This window comes from Corapipo altera, unplaced genomic scaffold (genome assembly GCF_003945725.1).
Source record: "Corapipo altera isolate COAL_440 unplaced genomic scaffold, ASM394572v1 24b, whole genome shotgun sequence".
NCBI classification, from domain to species: Eukaryota; Metazoa; Chordata; class Aves; order Passeriformes; family Pipridae; genus Corapipo; species Corapipo altera.
Window position 1 is genome coordinate 1161155 of NW_020884888.1, and position 17311 is coordinate 1178465.

Consider the following 17311-nt stretch of genomic DNA (forward strand, 5'->3'; position numbering starts at 1 on the left):
GAAAGCTTCAATCAACAAGCAGGGTAAAGGTTCTTACCCCAGGCCACTCTTCAAGGCTTGGTAGACCTCTTCCATCCTTTTAGGTTGGGGCTCTTTGGGTGTGGTGCTGTTCTTATGGCCCAAATTATGCATTTTCTTCACCTTTGCTTGGGGCTTCTTGAGCGCAGAGGAATTTTCAATAAAGGAATTACACCTGCAAAATGAACATCAAAGAGGAAGAAATCCCTATAAATCATAGAAATTTCAAAGTAGCATAGCTTGAAGAAATCTTCTGATATTATATCTGCCAGCAGAAAGGAATCTGCTTCTGTGCCTGCCAGTTAAAGGACTGCATTTGTTTACCATTTAAGAGTCTGAGTAGCCTGGGACATGCACTGTCAGCTTTTAATGTGCCCATTGCCTTTCCAAGACACAAATGCTCATCTGGAAATGCCAGGCTGAGTCTGAGGCTCATCAGATATTTCTCTGTCTTATACCATGCCTGTCCTAACTCACATTGCTTAGCCAAAGCCATGAGAGGGCTGAGCTACAACCAGCTGCTAAAAAGAAAGGGGAGCCCAGATAATCTCAGGCGTAAAGCCTGTAGACTCCAAAGAAAGACTGGGACTTGGTTAAGAGCGCTTCTGGAGGATAGTATCACACCACTGATCTTCAGTATGGACCATAGGTAGCTCTGTATGGCAAAGGGAGGACACTTGTGTTGCATGTAGGTGCCTCTTTGGTGACTTTACTAGGCAGTAGGTCAGCATTTAACTTGGGCCCTCAATGAGAGGCAACCCTTTGCCTGCCATTCCTCCTCAGTCGCTAAGTGGTGGTCTGGCACTGAGAGACTACACAAGTTAAAATTAATTGTAAAGCAGCATCTGAGGGCATCAGGGATTGAACGACTTGGCAGGTGCCTGACTCAAAGCCATAAGTCCTGTCTAACTAAAGGGTGGTGCATGTAAAGGCTCCACAGCCAAGCTGAGGGAAACGGCATTGTTTTGAATTCATAGCAATGCAGCAAGGAGAAAACTGTCTTTTAGGTAGCAGTGGTCTTAAACTGGGGGCAGTGGGAAGTGTTTCATGTTCCTGCACATTTCACATGTTGAAAAGATCACTGCCTAAGTTAGTTAAGTTAAAATGATTCTCTAAAATTCTCTCACAGCTCTGAGGCATGTGAGGAAGCCCTGCATTAATGGTGGAGAGGCAAACAGGCGCTTGGTAGTTCACACAGAGGGTAATAGCTTAGTTATACAAACAATATATAGAGACATTTAAGCCTAGGACACTTTATTTGGCAAATCAGAGAGAAAGAAGTCCTCTGTCACCTCTTTTCCACCTTCAGCCCCTAAACCTCAGGGCTCCCTTAGGGCCTGATTTTGAAATTCCCCTTAGAGAACAAGAGCACTTGCCTGGACCGTCTTTCCTGAAGCCCACTGAAGCCAGCAAAGGACTGGCTTCTAATAATCCCATTAGGACCTCCTGGGGAGAATGAATGTGATCCTATTGACATGATTTCAGGGAGTCTGGAAGATATTCCTGAAAAACAACAGAAAGCATGTCAGTAACGATGGAGAGTACGAGATAGGCAGTGAGCGTGGGATAGCCTGGTGTCCATCAGTGAAGGTAAGGGGTAACTGAACCCCACGAGGTTCTGCGAGGAGCCAGGGCATGAATCTTTTCGAATTGCCAAATCATCCCTGCTCAAAACCAAATTGGTCCTATTTTAATTCTGACTTACAGCACAGCATCTACTAAAAATGTGCCAGAGACACAAAGAGGGTCTGGATGTGGCACTAGAAACAACTTCAGTGTGATAACCCCAATGCCACCCCTTGATTTCTGCCATGCCTGGCATGCTTCACCCCCAGCCCCAGTGTCTCCATTTGCTACATCAGGATGTCCTGGAAGTTATTTTGGGAGCATGCAGTGCTCTTAGGGGGCACTCACCATCACTGCAAAGTGTGATAATGTATAATAATAAAAAAACCAGGGTTCATTCAGCATGAATCAAATCCTGCAGCTACCTTTTGATCCTTGCTTGTCTTCCCCATGGCTGTTCCCACTTGGCTGCTGAGAAGGAAGGTGCAGTGGCTGTATGCACAGCCATGATGTGCTGTGATGAGAGAGGGATGCTCTCCACCAGGAAGAGAGATGAGTAAATAAGCTCCAGGCACTGTATGCTCTGCATTTCATGTGTCCAGTGGAGCCTCAGCAGAGAGGAAACCCTGCGTGTGTGCTCATTTCCAATGCCCAGCTTGGCATCTGCACCAAAGCAACGTGATTTCAATCCACCCACAAATAAATAGCAAAGTGCTATGGCTCACAGCAGCTCCATCAGCTACCACAAGGGGAAGGGGGATGCCTCCCTCTTCCTTTCTTCCTTAATGCACTGGTTTTTTGTCTCTGCCCTCAGCAGATGATTAAGTTGATTTTTCTGCTGACTTGTTTTTGTGCTTCTCTGGCAAGAGGAATGGCCTCACCGATCAGTGTGAGGAGTACCATGACCAGCAGAGGCTAGGCAGCAGGGTAGGGAACAGGAGGGGAAGGGGGATGGTGGAGAAGAGGACACTGGTCAGCGGGTGCTGCCAGACACTGGCTCCCCCATCCCACATGACCCATCTTCTCACCATCTCCATCCTTCCTGGGATGTCAGCACGGCTGCTGACGCCATTATGCAGTGAAATGGACTGAGAAACTAGGCCAGCTTAAAAATAACCTGACAGAAAATGAAAAAGGGGGCTTTTTATAGTTTTTTTCCACCTATTTTAAAAGCTGGACCCAGCCTGCCCCATGGCCCCAGTTCATTTCACTCCAACAGCTGGTGCCCAAGCAGTAGAGTGTGGCGGGGGTTAGACAGAGCTGATGTTCTGTGAAACTGTGACCTACAGCGCTGACAAGGTGACAGTGAGTCTAAACCACCCTCTCATCCCCACAGAGGAGTGTCCAAAAAAGAAGCCACTTCTGAAGGCCACAAATTTGCATTGTAAGCCTTCACAATGGAACATATTTATTAAAGATAAGCACCAGAGCTACGTGGTGCTTGCATGGCAAACACTCACTGCAGAAAGCAAATACATGGGAAAACATTGTGCATAGATGAGCTATATTTAATATGCAGTGTTGAGCTGGGCAAATACTCTTTGAGGTGACAATATGTGCCATGGAGAGCTACTGCTTCTCTGTGGAGGAGACTGCATTGCCTTTGTCAGGAATATTTCTGCAAGAGTTCTGCCAGGAACACTTCTTCCAGTCTCAGCATTGCCAGTGCTACTGCTATTGAGATGTTTTCTCTATTGCACAGCCAAACTAGCACATATCTTTCTGTTTCGGAAGTTAGGGCTGCCACCCCGGACAGCCTCAGAGATATCACCTGGGTGTGCAGTCAAGGGCAGTTTTCTCCTCCACTATGGTCAGCAGATAACAGTACTACACCATTCGTGTCACTGGCCTAGCCTGGATACAGCCCATCCAGCTCAGGGCTCAGTTTAACCACGGCAGAGATAAACCCTTGGGACAGAGAAGTCCCTCTCAGGCAGACCAGGACCACAAGCACATGTACTGGGCAGAAATCCACAGGCAGGAGAGACCGGGGAGGGAGTGGGAGGCAGAGAAGCTCAGGAGCAGCTGCTCCTCAGAAGTTCAGAAGAAATCGCAGTGAGGATGTGCTTTGGCTGACTCACACAGGGATAAACATGCTGCAGCCACAGCTGGAGATACTTGTGTCTGGTCAATGAGAGCCCACATCTGGCCCTACACTCAGCCCTAGCTCTGTAAGGTTCTCAGTGCACCTCTGCAGGACTGAGCTCTGCTCAGGCTTGCTGATATCTGGCACAGCACTTGCCAGAAGGCATTTTTCAGCTTCCAGGGTCAAACCTCATGTCCCTGTAGATGGTACAGGGTCTCCCTGTGCCAGCTCATGCCTAAGACCTCAAACTCCACTGAGAACCAGCTCCTGAGAGACACAGCAGAAATAACATGATCGCAGTCCTCTGAGGGTGTGTGCAGCAATTTCCCTTTGGTTTTGCAAATAACCTTAAGATAGTCAGGCTGCAATCTGTATGTTCCCACTTACACACAAGGATTTGCATTAAAAGTCAGGTCCAGAGAACCAAGGAGCAGAAAATCCCTTGCAAGTGTTCAGCACTTGCATGGCTTGACAGGATGATTAACACACACACACCCTGACAGCATCTGGAGACCTATGAGGGTAGAAGCTAAACAACACTGACAGTCAGAGGAGATTTAACTGCATGAACATCATCCATTCCTTAAAAAATAAGAGTAATAAAACAAAACTTGAAGTTGGGTGCTAATCATGACTGCATTAACTATAAAACATAATTACTTTAGATTCAAAACTACTGTCAAAATTCTAACATCTTGTGCAGGATGAGTCTCTTCTGTATTAAAGTGAACAGAAGATGTATGTATTTCATTCTGAACAAAATCTTAGTGTCCATGTGTGACTGTGTGCATACACAACTGAACTGTTTTGGTTTTCTTTTCCTTTGGGAAAACTTAAAAAATAAATAATTTTTGAAAAGGAATGCACTTATTTATTTTCTTTATTTTGCTCAAGCATTCAAATGGCTTTGCAAGGCTTTAGTAGCTAAGACTTTCCTCAAAATACCAGAAAGAAATGTTCAAGAAGTGCAATTCAAATGCAAATTAAAGACCTACCTGGAGCTACTTTTGCTTTGCTTTTGCATAAAATGGTCAGAACTAAGAGCCCAGATAGGCTTGTGGCCTCTCCCTATATATTATACATAATCTTGGTGAATAATGTATGTTTAATTTCTGTACAGAACAAAACTGATATAAAAGGAGGTAACAGAGTCAGAACTGATGAAATCACCCAATTCTGTTCAGTTATTTTCCATTGGTCAGGTTAGATATTAACTCTATTGTACAAAATCAATCTGTTCTTAAGATTTAAACTTATATTGCTGACATCTCAGATATTTCCAACCAACCTCACAAAATTGCACCGACTGCCATGCAGCAGCAGCCCCTCAGCCCAGATTCACATAGACAATGGCTGCATGTGGGCACAGCATTGATGAGTTATTTATGATACCTACATCCAGCAAATACACTTTGAGTGATGAGTATTGGTCACATTGTTGTGATATACTTTGTTGAGGGAGATTTATTTTCCTGCCTCTTAAACCATTCACAGGGCTCTGTGCTATTGACTAAATAAACCTACCTCTGAATTTAATAATAGTTTTATCCTGATTACATGCACGGATGTAGTTGCTAGTATAATTTCAGTAAGGCTCGGCCCACAAGGACTTACCCACAGCTGAACACTACTAAGGGATTTTGGTGGTATGCCAAGGCAGAGATCAAGTTTCTAAGTCTACATTTAGCAGTTACATGATATAATGCTACTGTTTTCTAGATACAGTATAAATTTTGCTCTCAATATAAAGCATGTTGCACATCTAAAATGGTATTAAATGCTTTTGAGATTTGAGATCCACTTCAGCAGTGGATGCAATGAGTATTCTTACACTTTTAAATCTATGTAGCTAATGAACCAGTGATGCTACATTTTAAAAAGACACCAGTCTCCTTATTGCTAATATAAGCATGCCCTGTGTAAAAGTACAATTAATGTAATTAGCACTGCTCCTGCTAGGTGCATGGCAGTTGAATGATGAGCCCATCAGTGAGTCAAGGGATAAGGTGAAATCCTATCAGTTCTCTTCTGCCCTATTCACTGGCAGCTTGCAGCAGGGAATGGCAGATAATTGATGATGTCTCTGTCCCTGAGGAAATAAAAGTCCCCTCTCTCAGCTCTCCTTTCAGTCTGGAAACAGGGAAACAGCTGAGCCTGAGCTAATTAGAGGGGATGGGACCATCAGACCCATCACTTCCACAGAGCTGCCCTCTCTTCATCACCCTCAGCACAGAACTCTACCTCCCACAATGCTGAAATATTTGATAAACAGTGTGGACTTTGAAATAAGCTGAGAGAAGGAAAATTCCATCAGAAAGACATTTACTAAATCTAGACTGACTTTCTGTCCAGTCCCTTTCTATTTGCTTTTTTCCCAAAGCAAAGATATTTTTTGTGCACCGCATGAATGAGAGGAAGTTGGTTTTGCTAGACAGGCACTAGCAACCATGTAAAGCTGCAATATACCAGTGGTGATGATGCTCGATTCCTCCTCCTCCCTCCCTCCCTCCCCCCAGCTACACTTATGGGTCTAGGGCTTGCTGTAGGTTGTTAGGGAACTGTCTGCAGCTGAGAGTTCAAGGAATAATGGCTTCGAGGACACTTGGGGATTATACATAATCCCTGATTAAATGAGAATGTGGGGTAGGTCTCAATGACTGAAAGGATCCTTGATAATAATTTTTTCCTATTTTCATGGTTCAAGGTCCATTCTGTATCCAAGAAGCTGTAATCCCTACAGTTAGATGGTATGTTGATTCTTCTGTCTGTAAAAAATGGGTGATAAGTATTTAGGTTAAGGGAAACTGAGAGGGTCTGCTAATTAATGTGAGTGCATGGCTGCAGAAGTCAACTGATGGTGTTTTGCATGCTAGGAAAATTTCTTATCTGCAAACCCAGGATATGTCTGACAAATGAGCTGATATCTTCTTGACTAACAAAAGAAGATATCATCATTTATGTCAAGGTCTAGCTTCTGCTTATTGGGCTGACTGGCCAGCCTACAAAGGTAATAACTCTTAAATGCAATAAGATGACATTTAGGAGCATGCATTTCCTAAAGAATAACCTAAATAAGGGAAGAAACCAATTATACCCTAGAAGTCATGTCCTCCTCCCAGACTACCAATTCTTTCTGCTTTGCACTCATAAACCCAAAGAACACAATTCAAGTCTAAAATTGTGCCAGCTCAGTTCAATGCTAAGCTCATTCAGTGCACCTTCAGCTGGTGTCACTTGCTTTTGTAGTCTAATCATTTTTATTATTTATTTTCCAACTCCTTTCTTCTGATTCGGTTGAATCACCTTGGCAATATGAAGCCAGCATGGCCAGTAGCCCAAATAACCACCTGGAATTTATGGTTTCCATGTTCCCTAGGCTCCTAGAAGGTACAGAGGTATGCATCTTGGATGAGAACGTAGACATTCTTGGAGGTTTTTTAATATAAAAATTTGACAATATGTGGGTAAGGGCACTCAGGAGTGTTATAAATACTTTCACAAGAAATTTAATTCTTGCACAAGAGTTTTTGCACTTTCAGGACAAAAGCTTTTAGGCATTAGTGACTGGGGTCATAATTTCTGTATGTGTCAGGAACATTTCTGTGGGATGGGATCTCCTGGAAGCACCCGTAGAAAGGTGTTTTCTGTTGGTCATTTGATTACACAAATTACGACTTTCATGGCATTTTTTATTCTCCTAGTGATTGGGCTGCTTCTTCTTTGTGTAGGGTAGCATTTGCCAGAGTTGTACAAACACGTGAGCTCCATCTGAAGAACTATTCTTGGTTACCAGAATAAAATCATGTGCATTTGTTCCATCAAAGTCCAAGGCTAAGAGATATTCCTAAATAGTAGCATATGGCTATACTGACAAGAACACTTCCCAAGTCTATATCAGCCGGTGAAAGGCCAGCAGATCTGTGAGCTTCAGATGTTAATTTTAGTGTACAGAAAGAGCCACGTGGGCTTACCAGCACGGCTGAGGAGAGCAGCATTGCACAGAGGAGCTACAGCCGATCCCTCTCCTTCAAATGGGAGATGTGGGAGCACCTGGGACATGCTTGGGTGGGCATCAAAGCCATTGGCAGCCATGTATTCCTGCCCCAGCACAAGGAGGCAAACTTCTGCCCTACCTCTTGTAGCAACAAGAATCTTAGTTTAGCCCACTGCAGCTCATCCTGTCTTTGCTGAGGCAGATCTCTTCCCCCATCATGGGCATCCAAGTCTCTCGGCACTGGCTATCCAGCAGGATCTCTCTGAAGGCTTGCGTGCATTTTTCACTGATGACTTTATCTCTATCAGTGACACCTGCAGTGATTGTTTTATTAGCCATATTTTAACACCTTCAGTTTGGGTGGATTCAGTTTTTACAATTCACAAAGAAATGTTTATGCAACTCATGCACCTTTTAAAGCTCTTCTTGAGCACAAAGCTGTGAGCTTTAGTTTCTCATGCAGAAATCTCTGCAGTGAGCACAAGGTGCTATTACCTGTTTCTAATAAATGAAAATGTTAGCTAGAAAATGTTAGTATTTCAAATTTTAGCTTTTTTTTCAAATAATATTTTTCCCAAAACTTGATACTAATAGCAAGACTTGTACTTTATGGTCTCATTTCTATAAGAACATTTTAAATGTCGCAGGTAAGGACATTTTCAACTCAAATGCTACAGTATTTGCTAGCTCATCACTAAACATCCTGAGCAGAAACACAAATTGTCTACCATCTGGAATAGCTTGTGTTGTTTCTTCTGCTCCTCCTACCCAAACTAGATGATGTACATAAACCAAAAACCAATAGTAACAGTAAGAAAAAAATCTAACAATACAGGTCAAGACAAAATGGTAAAGTATACGAGGCTGTAAATCTATAGAGCCTGATACCTTATGCTCCCAGTGCAATATAGATCCATAAATTCAGTAAGTCATCTTTCACACTAGTCTAGGTGCCAAAGTCAATGTGGGGACTTCTAACTTCCTCTTTTATTTTTACTGCAAAACATGCCTTTGGCTCCAATTCTCATCACCTCACTAGAACGCAGAAATAAGGACTGGCAGCAGCTAAGGTGAAAGCAGCATCCTTTTTGTCTCATACCATGGTTAGCTTTTTTCCTCCCCTTTTTACAGCTACTCCTTTACCAGAACTCTCAGTACATGCCCCGTTTCCCCATTTTTGTTGCCAGGGGAGCCACAAACTGCCTTTTCCTCCACTTAAGCTCTCCTCAGAGAAAGACCTACACTGCTCCTTCCCCTTGGTGGAGCATGTGCCGGAAACCTAAGGAAATGCAAATGAGTTATTTCGCTGTAATAAACCCAAGGAAAATAAATTTGATTCTAAATGGCTCCTGCACACAACAGATGGGTTCATGGCAGCTGACCTCCTTTTTTTTTTCAGTTTCAAGATTTGTTTCACGCAGATGGCTGGGGCAAGCGTGCGCAGGAACCCATGTGGAACCCTCACTAATGCTGCTCCCATATTGGAGACACCGGAGCACTGGAGACACAGAGCAATCATATTCAGCTGGAATTAGTGTAAATAAGCAAAATTTGGTCTATAACAGTACATATGAGTGTGGCTGAGGGATCAGAATCTGACCATCTAATTAGATTTGACATTCATTCATTTCAAACCCACCCCAGTATGCGGAATTATCTTTGATTAGAAGTCATCTCTAATTCTACTCATCATCGATAACTCTTTATGTCAATGTAAGATTTAATTAAAAACAAAGTCCCACTGTCATTCAAGTGCTGGCAAATAATCTAAAGAAAAAGCACTTCTGAAACCCAACTGACAAGGATCTTCTCATGCTTTCAATCCACTTTGTACAAAATCTCTAACAAGCAGTACAGCTTGAGTGACCTGCACACACAACTAATCATGCTCTTATTTCGGCAGTGCTACACAGTAGTAAAGGTGGAAGGCTTTGTGCTGCTCTGTTATCTACCCCTATATTAGGAGATAACCTACAAGGAGCAATCTTGTGAGCAGTATAAAGACTAGTAGGATGCAAAACAGGCTGTGGAAACATGTCCATCTAGCAATAGCCTGGCTACTTCTCTACGTCTTTTGACATATGCCACTAAACACTGCCTGGTTGATCACTTACGTTGGGTGGAACTTTAATTTCTCATGTCACAAAGAGCGGCCAACCTATTGCCCACTTTTGCAAGCATTAACATTAGGAGATGACTAGGAACCCATGAGTGCTGCTAGTGGTCTCCCTTGTACTTTACTGACCAACGATAATGTCTGGGCAAGCCCATGAGTAACATCTGAGCACAAGCGGGTAAGTCAGCCCTGATGCCAACAGATGCAACTCCTGTGGGAGTCCTTTGGCAAAACCCATGATGATTCTGAGCAGTGACCTAAATTTGCATGTCAAGCATAAGCAGCAGAGTGGCTTCACTTTCTCAGACTGTGTAAGGAATGAACATAAAAATCTTGCCAGTGGCAGGAGAGAAAAGTAACGACCCAGCAGCATTTAACAGAAAATCATCCTTAAGAGTGCTTCTTTCTTTAATTACTTCACACCAATATTTTTGCTGCTTACAACCTCATTTAACGCAGATTGTAGCAGCATGGGCAAGGACAGCAAGCTAAGGATACCATTTCTTTGTGTCTGCAGCAAAGTAAATGCATCAAAGTAAATGCATGCAGGATGAATTGGGTAACCAGGGGGCTGCTGTAGAGATTATTTGTTTTGCTTCAGCCAAGGCAGAGAAACTGTAGCTGTACTTGGTATCCACTCCAGGTGCGCTCTAATATAAGCATGAGTGAGCTAAATTAAACAAGTAAGACAGGCTTTTCATCCCTGAAAGGAAAGTAAAACATCATTGTTGTTAAATCCTTTCAGTCGCTAATGAGATAAAAATGCTTTGCTGCTCCTACTTAAGTATGTGGGATTAGGGTGACTTAAAACTCCCTGGATGTTTATGAGATCATTCTATTTCAAGGTGTGTCATAATGGCACAATGCTCACAAAATATCGTTGAAGATACACCGTTACATGTCTTAGGACAGAAGACCTTAAAAGCTGGACAAGCATTGCAGAAACAGATTCATTTAATCTTTTTTACACCATACAAGTGTGACCATTTCAAGAACATTGCCATAAAAGTCCTGAGTTACTTAATTTATATTTGGCTATAGCATATGTCTGAAGCTCTCTTCTAGTACATCAAGTAGCTGGTTGAACACTGTCCATGCTCAACCCAGAGAGGCTGTGTGCTCTGACACAACTCTCTTCTTTCTTGGCTTCAGTTCATTTAAATTCAAAACTTGACTCTTCTTACATATATGACTTTTAGCAAATTTATTTAAAGTTATGGCAGAGGTTATTATTCTTTTGGTTACAGCATTTTAAGCTTTAAAAACTCTTGAAGGTACAGGAGACAAGAGTACATATCTAATACCACCAAACTGCCTAAACTTCCCCCAAAACACCATCTTCTCAGGCCAGAATCATTAAAGGATCTGTAAGAAGCATCTGAAAGAGGATAAAGGGATAAGGGAAATCTATGCTAGGGAGACAGTGTCTCTTGAAAAAGCTTTGTTAATTACATCGGTACTGGAGAAGAGATTTGATGACCAATGGGGCAGCTCAGCAAAACCAAAAAGGTGATTGCTACGTGCAGATGTTTAAAAGGCACAGCAATTCCAGCCCTATCTCCCACTGTTTTCTTACACCAAGCAGTTGCAGCCTACCAGCACAAAAGAAGCAGGACAGCTTTACAGACACACAAGTGTTTACAGGAACCACTTGAAAAAAATATCTAGAATTTAGGGAGAATTGCTCTCCTTGCCACTACTTTCTGAAATCACATTTCATTTCAGAACCTCTCAAGATGACTTGACAATGTGCACTTGCAGCCCAGAAAGCCAACTGTACCCTGGGATGCATCAAAAGCAGTGTGGCCAACAGGTCAAGGGACACGGTTCTGCCCCTCTACTCCACTCTGGTGAGACCCCACATCAAGTATTGTGCCTGTGTCTAGGAGCCTTCAGCACAGGAAAGACATGAACTTATTGGAACAAGTCCTGAATCTATTGGAACAAGTCCTGAGGAGAACCACAAAGATGATCAGAGGGATGGAGCACTTCTCCTACAAAGACAGGCTCAGAGAGTTGGGATTGTTCAGCTGAAGAAGAGAAGGCTACAGGGAGACTTGATTGTAGCCTTTCTGTACTTGAAGAGGGCTTGTAAGAAAGACGGGGTCAAACTTCTTAGCGGGGCCTGTAGCGATAGGACAAGAGGCAATGTTTTTAAAAGAGGGTAAATTTAGACTAGATATAAGGAAGAAAGTTTTTATAATGAGGGTATTGAAACACTGGAACACCTACAACAGAGAGGCTGTAGGTGCCCCATTACTGGAAACATTGAAGGTTGACTTGGATTGGCCTTTGAGCAACCTGGTCTATTGGAAGGTGTCCCCACCCATGACAGGGGCGAGGTTGGAACGAGATGGCCTCTAAAGGTCCCTTCTGACCCAAACTGTTCTATGACTCTAAGTTTCTCAGTACAGAAAAACTATTCTCTTCTGACTCTGCAAGAGCTTTTTGCTCCTTGGGACAAAGGAGGTTACACTGAGCAGTCACTGGCACAGATTTGTCTTGGGCCAGTTCGCGCTCTCTCACACTACTGTGCATATTTTGGGAAGCAGCATGGACCAAGGACCATTCCCAAAGCAGTCTTGGTGTGCTTTCCTCTTTTGAAGGACAGGGGATTTTAATGCCACGGACACAGGCTGGTCTTTGCCTGTTGCCATTACTTCTCAAGAACATTCCCAAATGCCTGTTGTTTACTGTCACAGCCAAAGGCAATGAAAAACTGATGAAACTTTTAAATCTATGGCACGTAGATCTAGTCAGGTTAATCTGGTAAAATTAATCTGTAGCAGACATTAAAAAAAAGAAATCTTGAGTTTAAAATGTCATATGCTCCAGCCTTGCTACAGGATTAGTCACCATTTGAGTCTTCTAGACACAGAGACATTACCAACAAACAGAGCATGAATTGAACAGATCTGACAGCATTAATTGTCACTGAACTACAAGGTAATTATCTTGGGTAATTTTTCATTGCACAAATTAAGGCAGCACATCTTGGTACATCCCTATTAATCCACAGTCTGCCATTTAAAAGAAAGACTTATCAGGGCCATCGCAGGCTAAGGACAAGCGTATAGGAGAGACCCTTGGCTTCCATTGCCCTTCCTTTCTTGTTTCCTTCTCTGTTGAGATTTCTGCATTTTCCAAGTCACTAACGGACCAACGTTCAGGGTACAGGAAAAGGAGGATATCATGGATTGTCATGAGGATGGGAGACTATTTTGTTGTTTTGCCAATTATCTTCCTCACCTGGTGGCAGCATGACACGTCTGCAAGAAATACAGTGGGTGGAGAAAATCTGCATACAGTGTTCAGTTTAACACAGGAGCTATTACACTGGATCCACTGCTGCCACCTTCTCTATCAGTAAGGAAGATTTTCTTTTTAAGGGTAGAGCTAGGAAACAATAGGAGGGAAAGCAACCTCTTGCTGGATAACTGTAGGTGAAGAGCCATGTCTTCGGGGAGCTTATGTTTTCAGCATAGAGCATGGAAATCAAATGTATTGCAAGCACTTCCAATTCAGCACCTGCATGATGGAAACAAGGCTTTGTGGTCCAGCTGCCATCTGGGGAGATGATGCCAATGTCTCCCTCTGATTTCAAAGAAAGCAAATCTTAGTATATGCAGGCAGAATTTTAAGCTGATTATTCTCTACCCTCAGCTGAGTCTTAGCATTTTTAATATAGCTTTGGTTCGATTTTGTGAAGCACAGATGACTTAGTGAGCACTTCCAGCTCTTGGCTTTATTAATCTGAACATCTAATAACCTAAACATTCATTTCTGTTTACTTTAGCAGACATCTATTCTTATTCATAGGATTTTGTGTATATCTAAGTAGATGTGGCCTGTAAATGTCACACTGAATTCAGGGGAAAAAAGCCTCATGGATCAAAGAGCGCCTCAGAGCCAATTGCTTCCTATCCCACAATTAAATTGTGTGAAAACCCAAGTCCTCCTTTGAGTTAACACTATTTTGCGGATGTACTGAACGACAAGGAAAGGGCAGTCAGTCATGCAGGACGACACATTATACACTTAATTGAGCATTGGCATCTTTTCAACAGCATCATCACCCACTGATGTGCCTGTATGGTCGGGAAAGCGCACAAGGATAGCTGTCGATACCATGATCCAGCGATGCCTGCAGGGATGAGTGGAGAAAAAGGTGTGTCCGTACCCAGGGGGACTCCTTGGCAAAGGCTACTTGCAGGGGTATTATTACACAAAGCTGTAAAATACGACCCTCCTTCTGTACCACAATTAAAGTTTGAAACCCAAACATTTTAAAGTTAAACACCAACAGAGCATGTCAAGTTGCTTAATTATGGAAGAGGCTTTTTTCCTGATGTTATACAACTAGAAAATGCCAATCAGACTTTGAATATAGAGCTACACTGTCCGCCCTACCTATCTGCAGTACCACAGACCAGTGCCACCACCTCAACCTCAAGCAAAAGCCCTGCTTCCCAGAACTTCTGAGGCATCTTCAAGGAGTACATTAGCTACAAGCAAGATTTTTTTTTTCCTCTGTTTAGCTTCAGTCTTCTAGCATAAATTTGACAAAGAAGAAAGACACCTCATTGAGGAAAAAAAAAAAAATCAATCTGTTTTGTCTGCTCAGACAGCAAGATGTTAATTTGGGAAAAAAGAAAGGAAGCTGTGGTGTTCAACCTTGCCTGTCTGTGGAAACATGAACCTTCTGCAGCTATTTACAGGTGCTTATTTGCCTGTCTCCGAGAGATTTCACTGTAAATTAGTTCCTTCCTTCTGTCAGCTCAAGTAGAAAGGTCTAAATAGTAAAAGATAGGGTCAGTCTAGCCTGGTGTTCTGTAGAGGTGAAGGCACAAGCTAAAACAGAACCTCAGTGATGATCAGATAGATTTTCTCTGCTGCGAAGTTTTCCTGTTGGTGAGCTTTTCAGGACAAAATCATCTCTGACAAATCTCTGGGTGTTGCAGTTAAATGGTTTTTTTAGTTAAAAACCCCAGAAGTTTAATGCAGAAGGGATTATTTGAAACAGTTCTGGTGTCACTGAAGGGTTACCAGCAGGCCACACAACCCCAGAAGCTATAGCTGCTGCAGCTAATAGGGCTGTTGGAGGGCCAGGAGAGAGGGCAGGCTGTAAGCAGTGGGACAGCAGTAATGAGGTAGCTGACTCTGCTAGCCAAGGTCAGCTTACTAGAGGCATCAGGGACCAGAGAGCTTCTGATGCTTTAAAAGGGCTGGAAGATAAAATGTATTATTGTCACTACTTCATGTGTTGCACTGGTTCCAGGGAACTGTCAGCTTCAATTTGTTCCTCCCATTGAAAAGAAGAAAAATGCTCACATACTTCTGTGCTAATCCGTCATTTCTTTTGTGCTGGTTGGGAAGTAAAAATTACAGGATACCCTTGTAACATAAAAAGACATAAGAAAAAGATAACTCTAGGAAAAAAAGCCAGTTACTCTTGTGTCATGCTTAGGGGACTCACTGCTTCCTAAGGCCACTGGGTGCATAGTCTGGATCCAAAGACCAAGGCAAGGTCTGTATTTGTGGCTGACAAAAAGCAATTCAAGACCACTGATGAACCTGGCCTTTCTTCACACCTTCCAGATCCTGTGGGGCAGTGTGTACTGGGACCAGCTTTTTGATCATGGTTGGGATACATCCAGTTCCTGGAGCCTCACTGCAGCTCCCTAATTAACCTGAATATGATTGGGGGGTGGGGGGAATCCTCTTTCTTCCCGACAGCACCAGACCCAGTAGCAAAGGCACTTCAAAGCTAGAGCTGAGAGCAAAAACTCAGGGAATTGAATCCATATCCCCTGGATGCAGACCTGTAGTGATAGGGGAAGTAGTAATGGTTTTAAACTATAAAAGGGAAGATTCAGGATAGACGTAAGAATTTTTTTTACAGTGAGGGTGGTGAAACACTGGCACAAGTTGCCCAGAGAGGTGGTAGATGTCCCATCCCTAGAAACATTTAAGGTCAGGTTGGACAGATCTCTGAGCAACCTGATCTAGTTGAAGATGTTCCAGCTTCTTGCAGGAGTGTTGGACTAGATGACCTTCAAAGGTCCCTTCCAACCTAAACCATTCTACGATTCTATGAAAGTTGAAATAAAATTGCTGCCCACTTGCTGTAAAACGAGTTCAAGGTGTCCCAGGAAGCAGACCAGGTTTTGGCACAGCAGCTGTCCCTAGGTTGCCAAACAGGGATAAAGGCAGCTCCCACAGAGGATTACCTGGTACCCACTTCTTTCTTTGCCCTTGAAATACCTGCCTGGAGCAAGAGCCAGAGCACCAGCTTTTTGAAATGAGACAGGACAGGATTAAGCCAGCCCTTGGCTAGCCACACAGCCCACTTGGGTGCAGATAAGCAAGGGCACGAACAGCATTTGTACTGAGGAGCAGAAATAAAGCTGCAGAACAGCTGTGGCCAGGAAAAGGCAGAGTTTCTGCTTTGATTTGGGGTATGTAGGGAAAGACAGTCGTGGGGCTCAAAGTGAGCTGGCTGCCCAGCCTTAGCTAAGCCATTCCTGACATTAGGCAGAGAGATATAATATGATCCAGTTTATTGCATCCAGGGTTGGCTGCTGCTCTCCTTCCAGCTCTCTCACGGGGAGTTTGCAAAGCCCATCTTGCCATTCCTCCTCCAGCTGCCTGGCTCCTCTGCTCACAGACTGCCCTCTTGTCTTTGCTCTGATATAACTAAACTGTCTGGAGGACAGCACAGGAAACAAAGATGTTGGCAACTTAAATTCTCATTGACACTGTTACACATCCAAAACGCAGCCACCATGGTTTGTAAAGTCCTCCAGAGTAAAATCACTTCAGCTGTCAAAAGACTTTACATTTGACCTTAAATTCAGTGGGCCCAGTTCTTTCTCTCTGCCTTTTAAAAGGGCAAGTACATCTTGGAATCAGTGGCACGAACTGTGCAAAACTGGCGGGCAAAAAAAATTGTCAGTGTGTGTTCTTGCTGATTAATGTTGGGAATCTCTTACTAAGAAACTTCTTTTAACAACCTCCCTGCCAGAAAAGCAATGAGTACTGAAAGCTGAGTGAACAGAACAACGACCTCCAAGCTCCTGCCAGGTGAGACAATAACAATTTTTTTTCCCCATTTTCTTAATAGAGTGGTCCAGGAACCACACAGCTTGAAAGTGATGTGACAGGCCCCTATTTGATATTAATTCATGTCCTGGTCCTCTCTAACAAGCCCGTGCCAGGAGCATGCATTCAGGCATCACTCACTCTCCTCACTTCCTTGCCCGTCTGCTTTCAGCTGATGCTCTGTGTGGCTGAATGGCCACAGACACAAGCTGTCTATGTCCCTGCTGCTTGCAGCCTAACTTGCCTGACGAAAACTACCCCAGTAAAGTGGTTGTCTGGGAGCAGCTTGTCAGTGCCACATGTACAGCATGAATAAAAAAAAAAAAAAAGTTAGACCAGTCATCCCTTTTTTGGAAAAAGCCAATGCTGCCTTTAGTTCTCACTCCCACTTCTTCCCAGTGGGGAAGCAAAGCAGCTTCCCCCAGAATCG

The 17311-nt window shown here is 43.3% G+C and overlaps 1 protein-coding gene across 1 annotated transcript in view; it reads right to left on the minus strand.

The window, feature by feature from the left end:
• The window catches only part of RIPOR2 (RHO family interacting cell polarization regulator 2), a 68243-nt gene that overhangs the window by 33277 nt on the left and 17655 nt on the right, over window positions 1-17311 (minus strand). The window contains exons 2-3 of the mRNA XM_027644045.1: window positions 1395-1521; window positions 38-193 (exon numbers count right to left, since the gene is read on the minus strand). Coding sequence (XP_027499846.1) covers window positions 38-193; window positions 1395-1521 — 283 coding nt within the window. The remainder of the gene's footprint in view (window positions 1-37; window positions 194-1394; window positions 1522-17311) is intronic.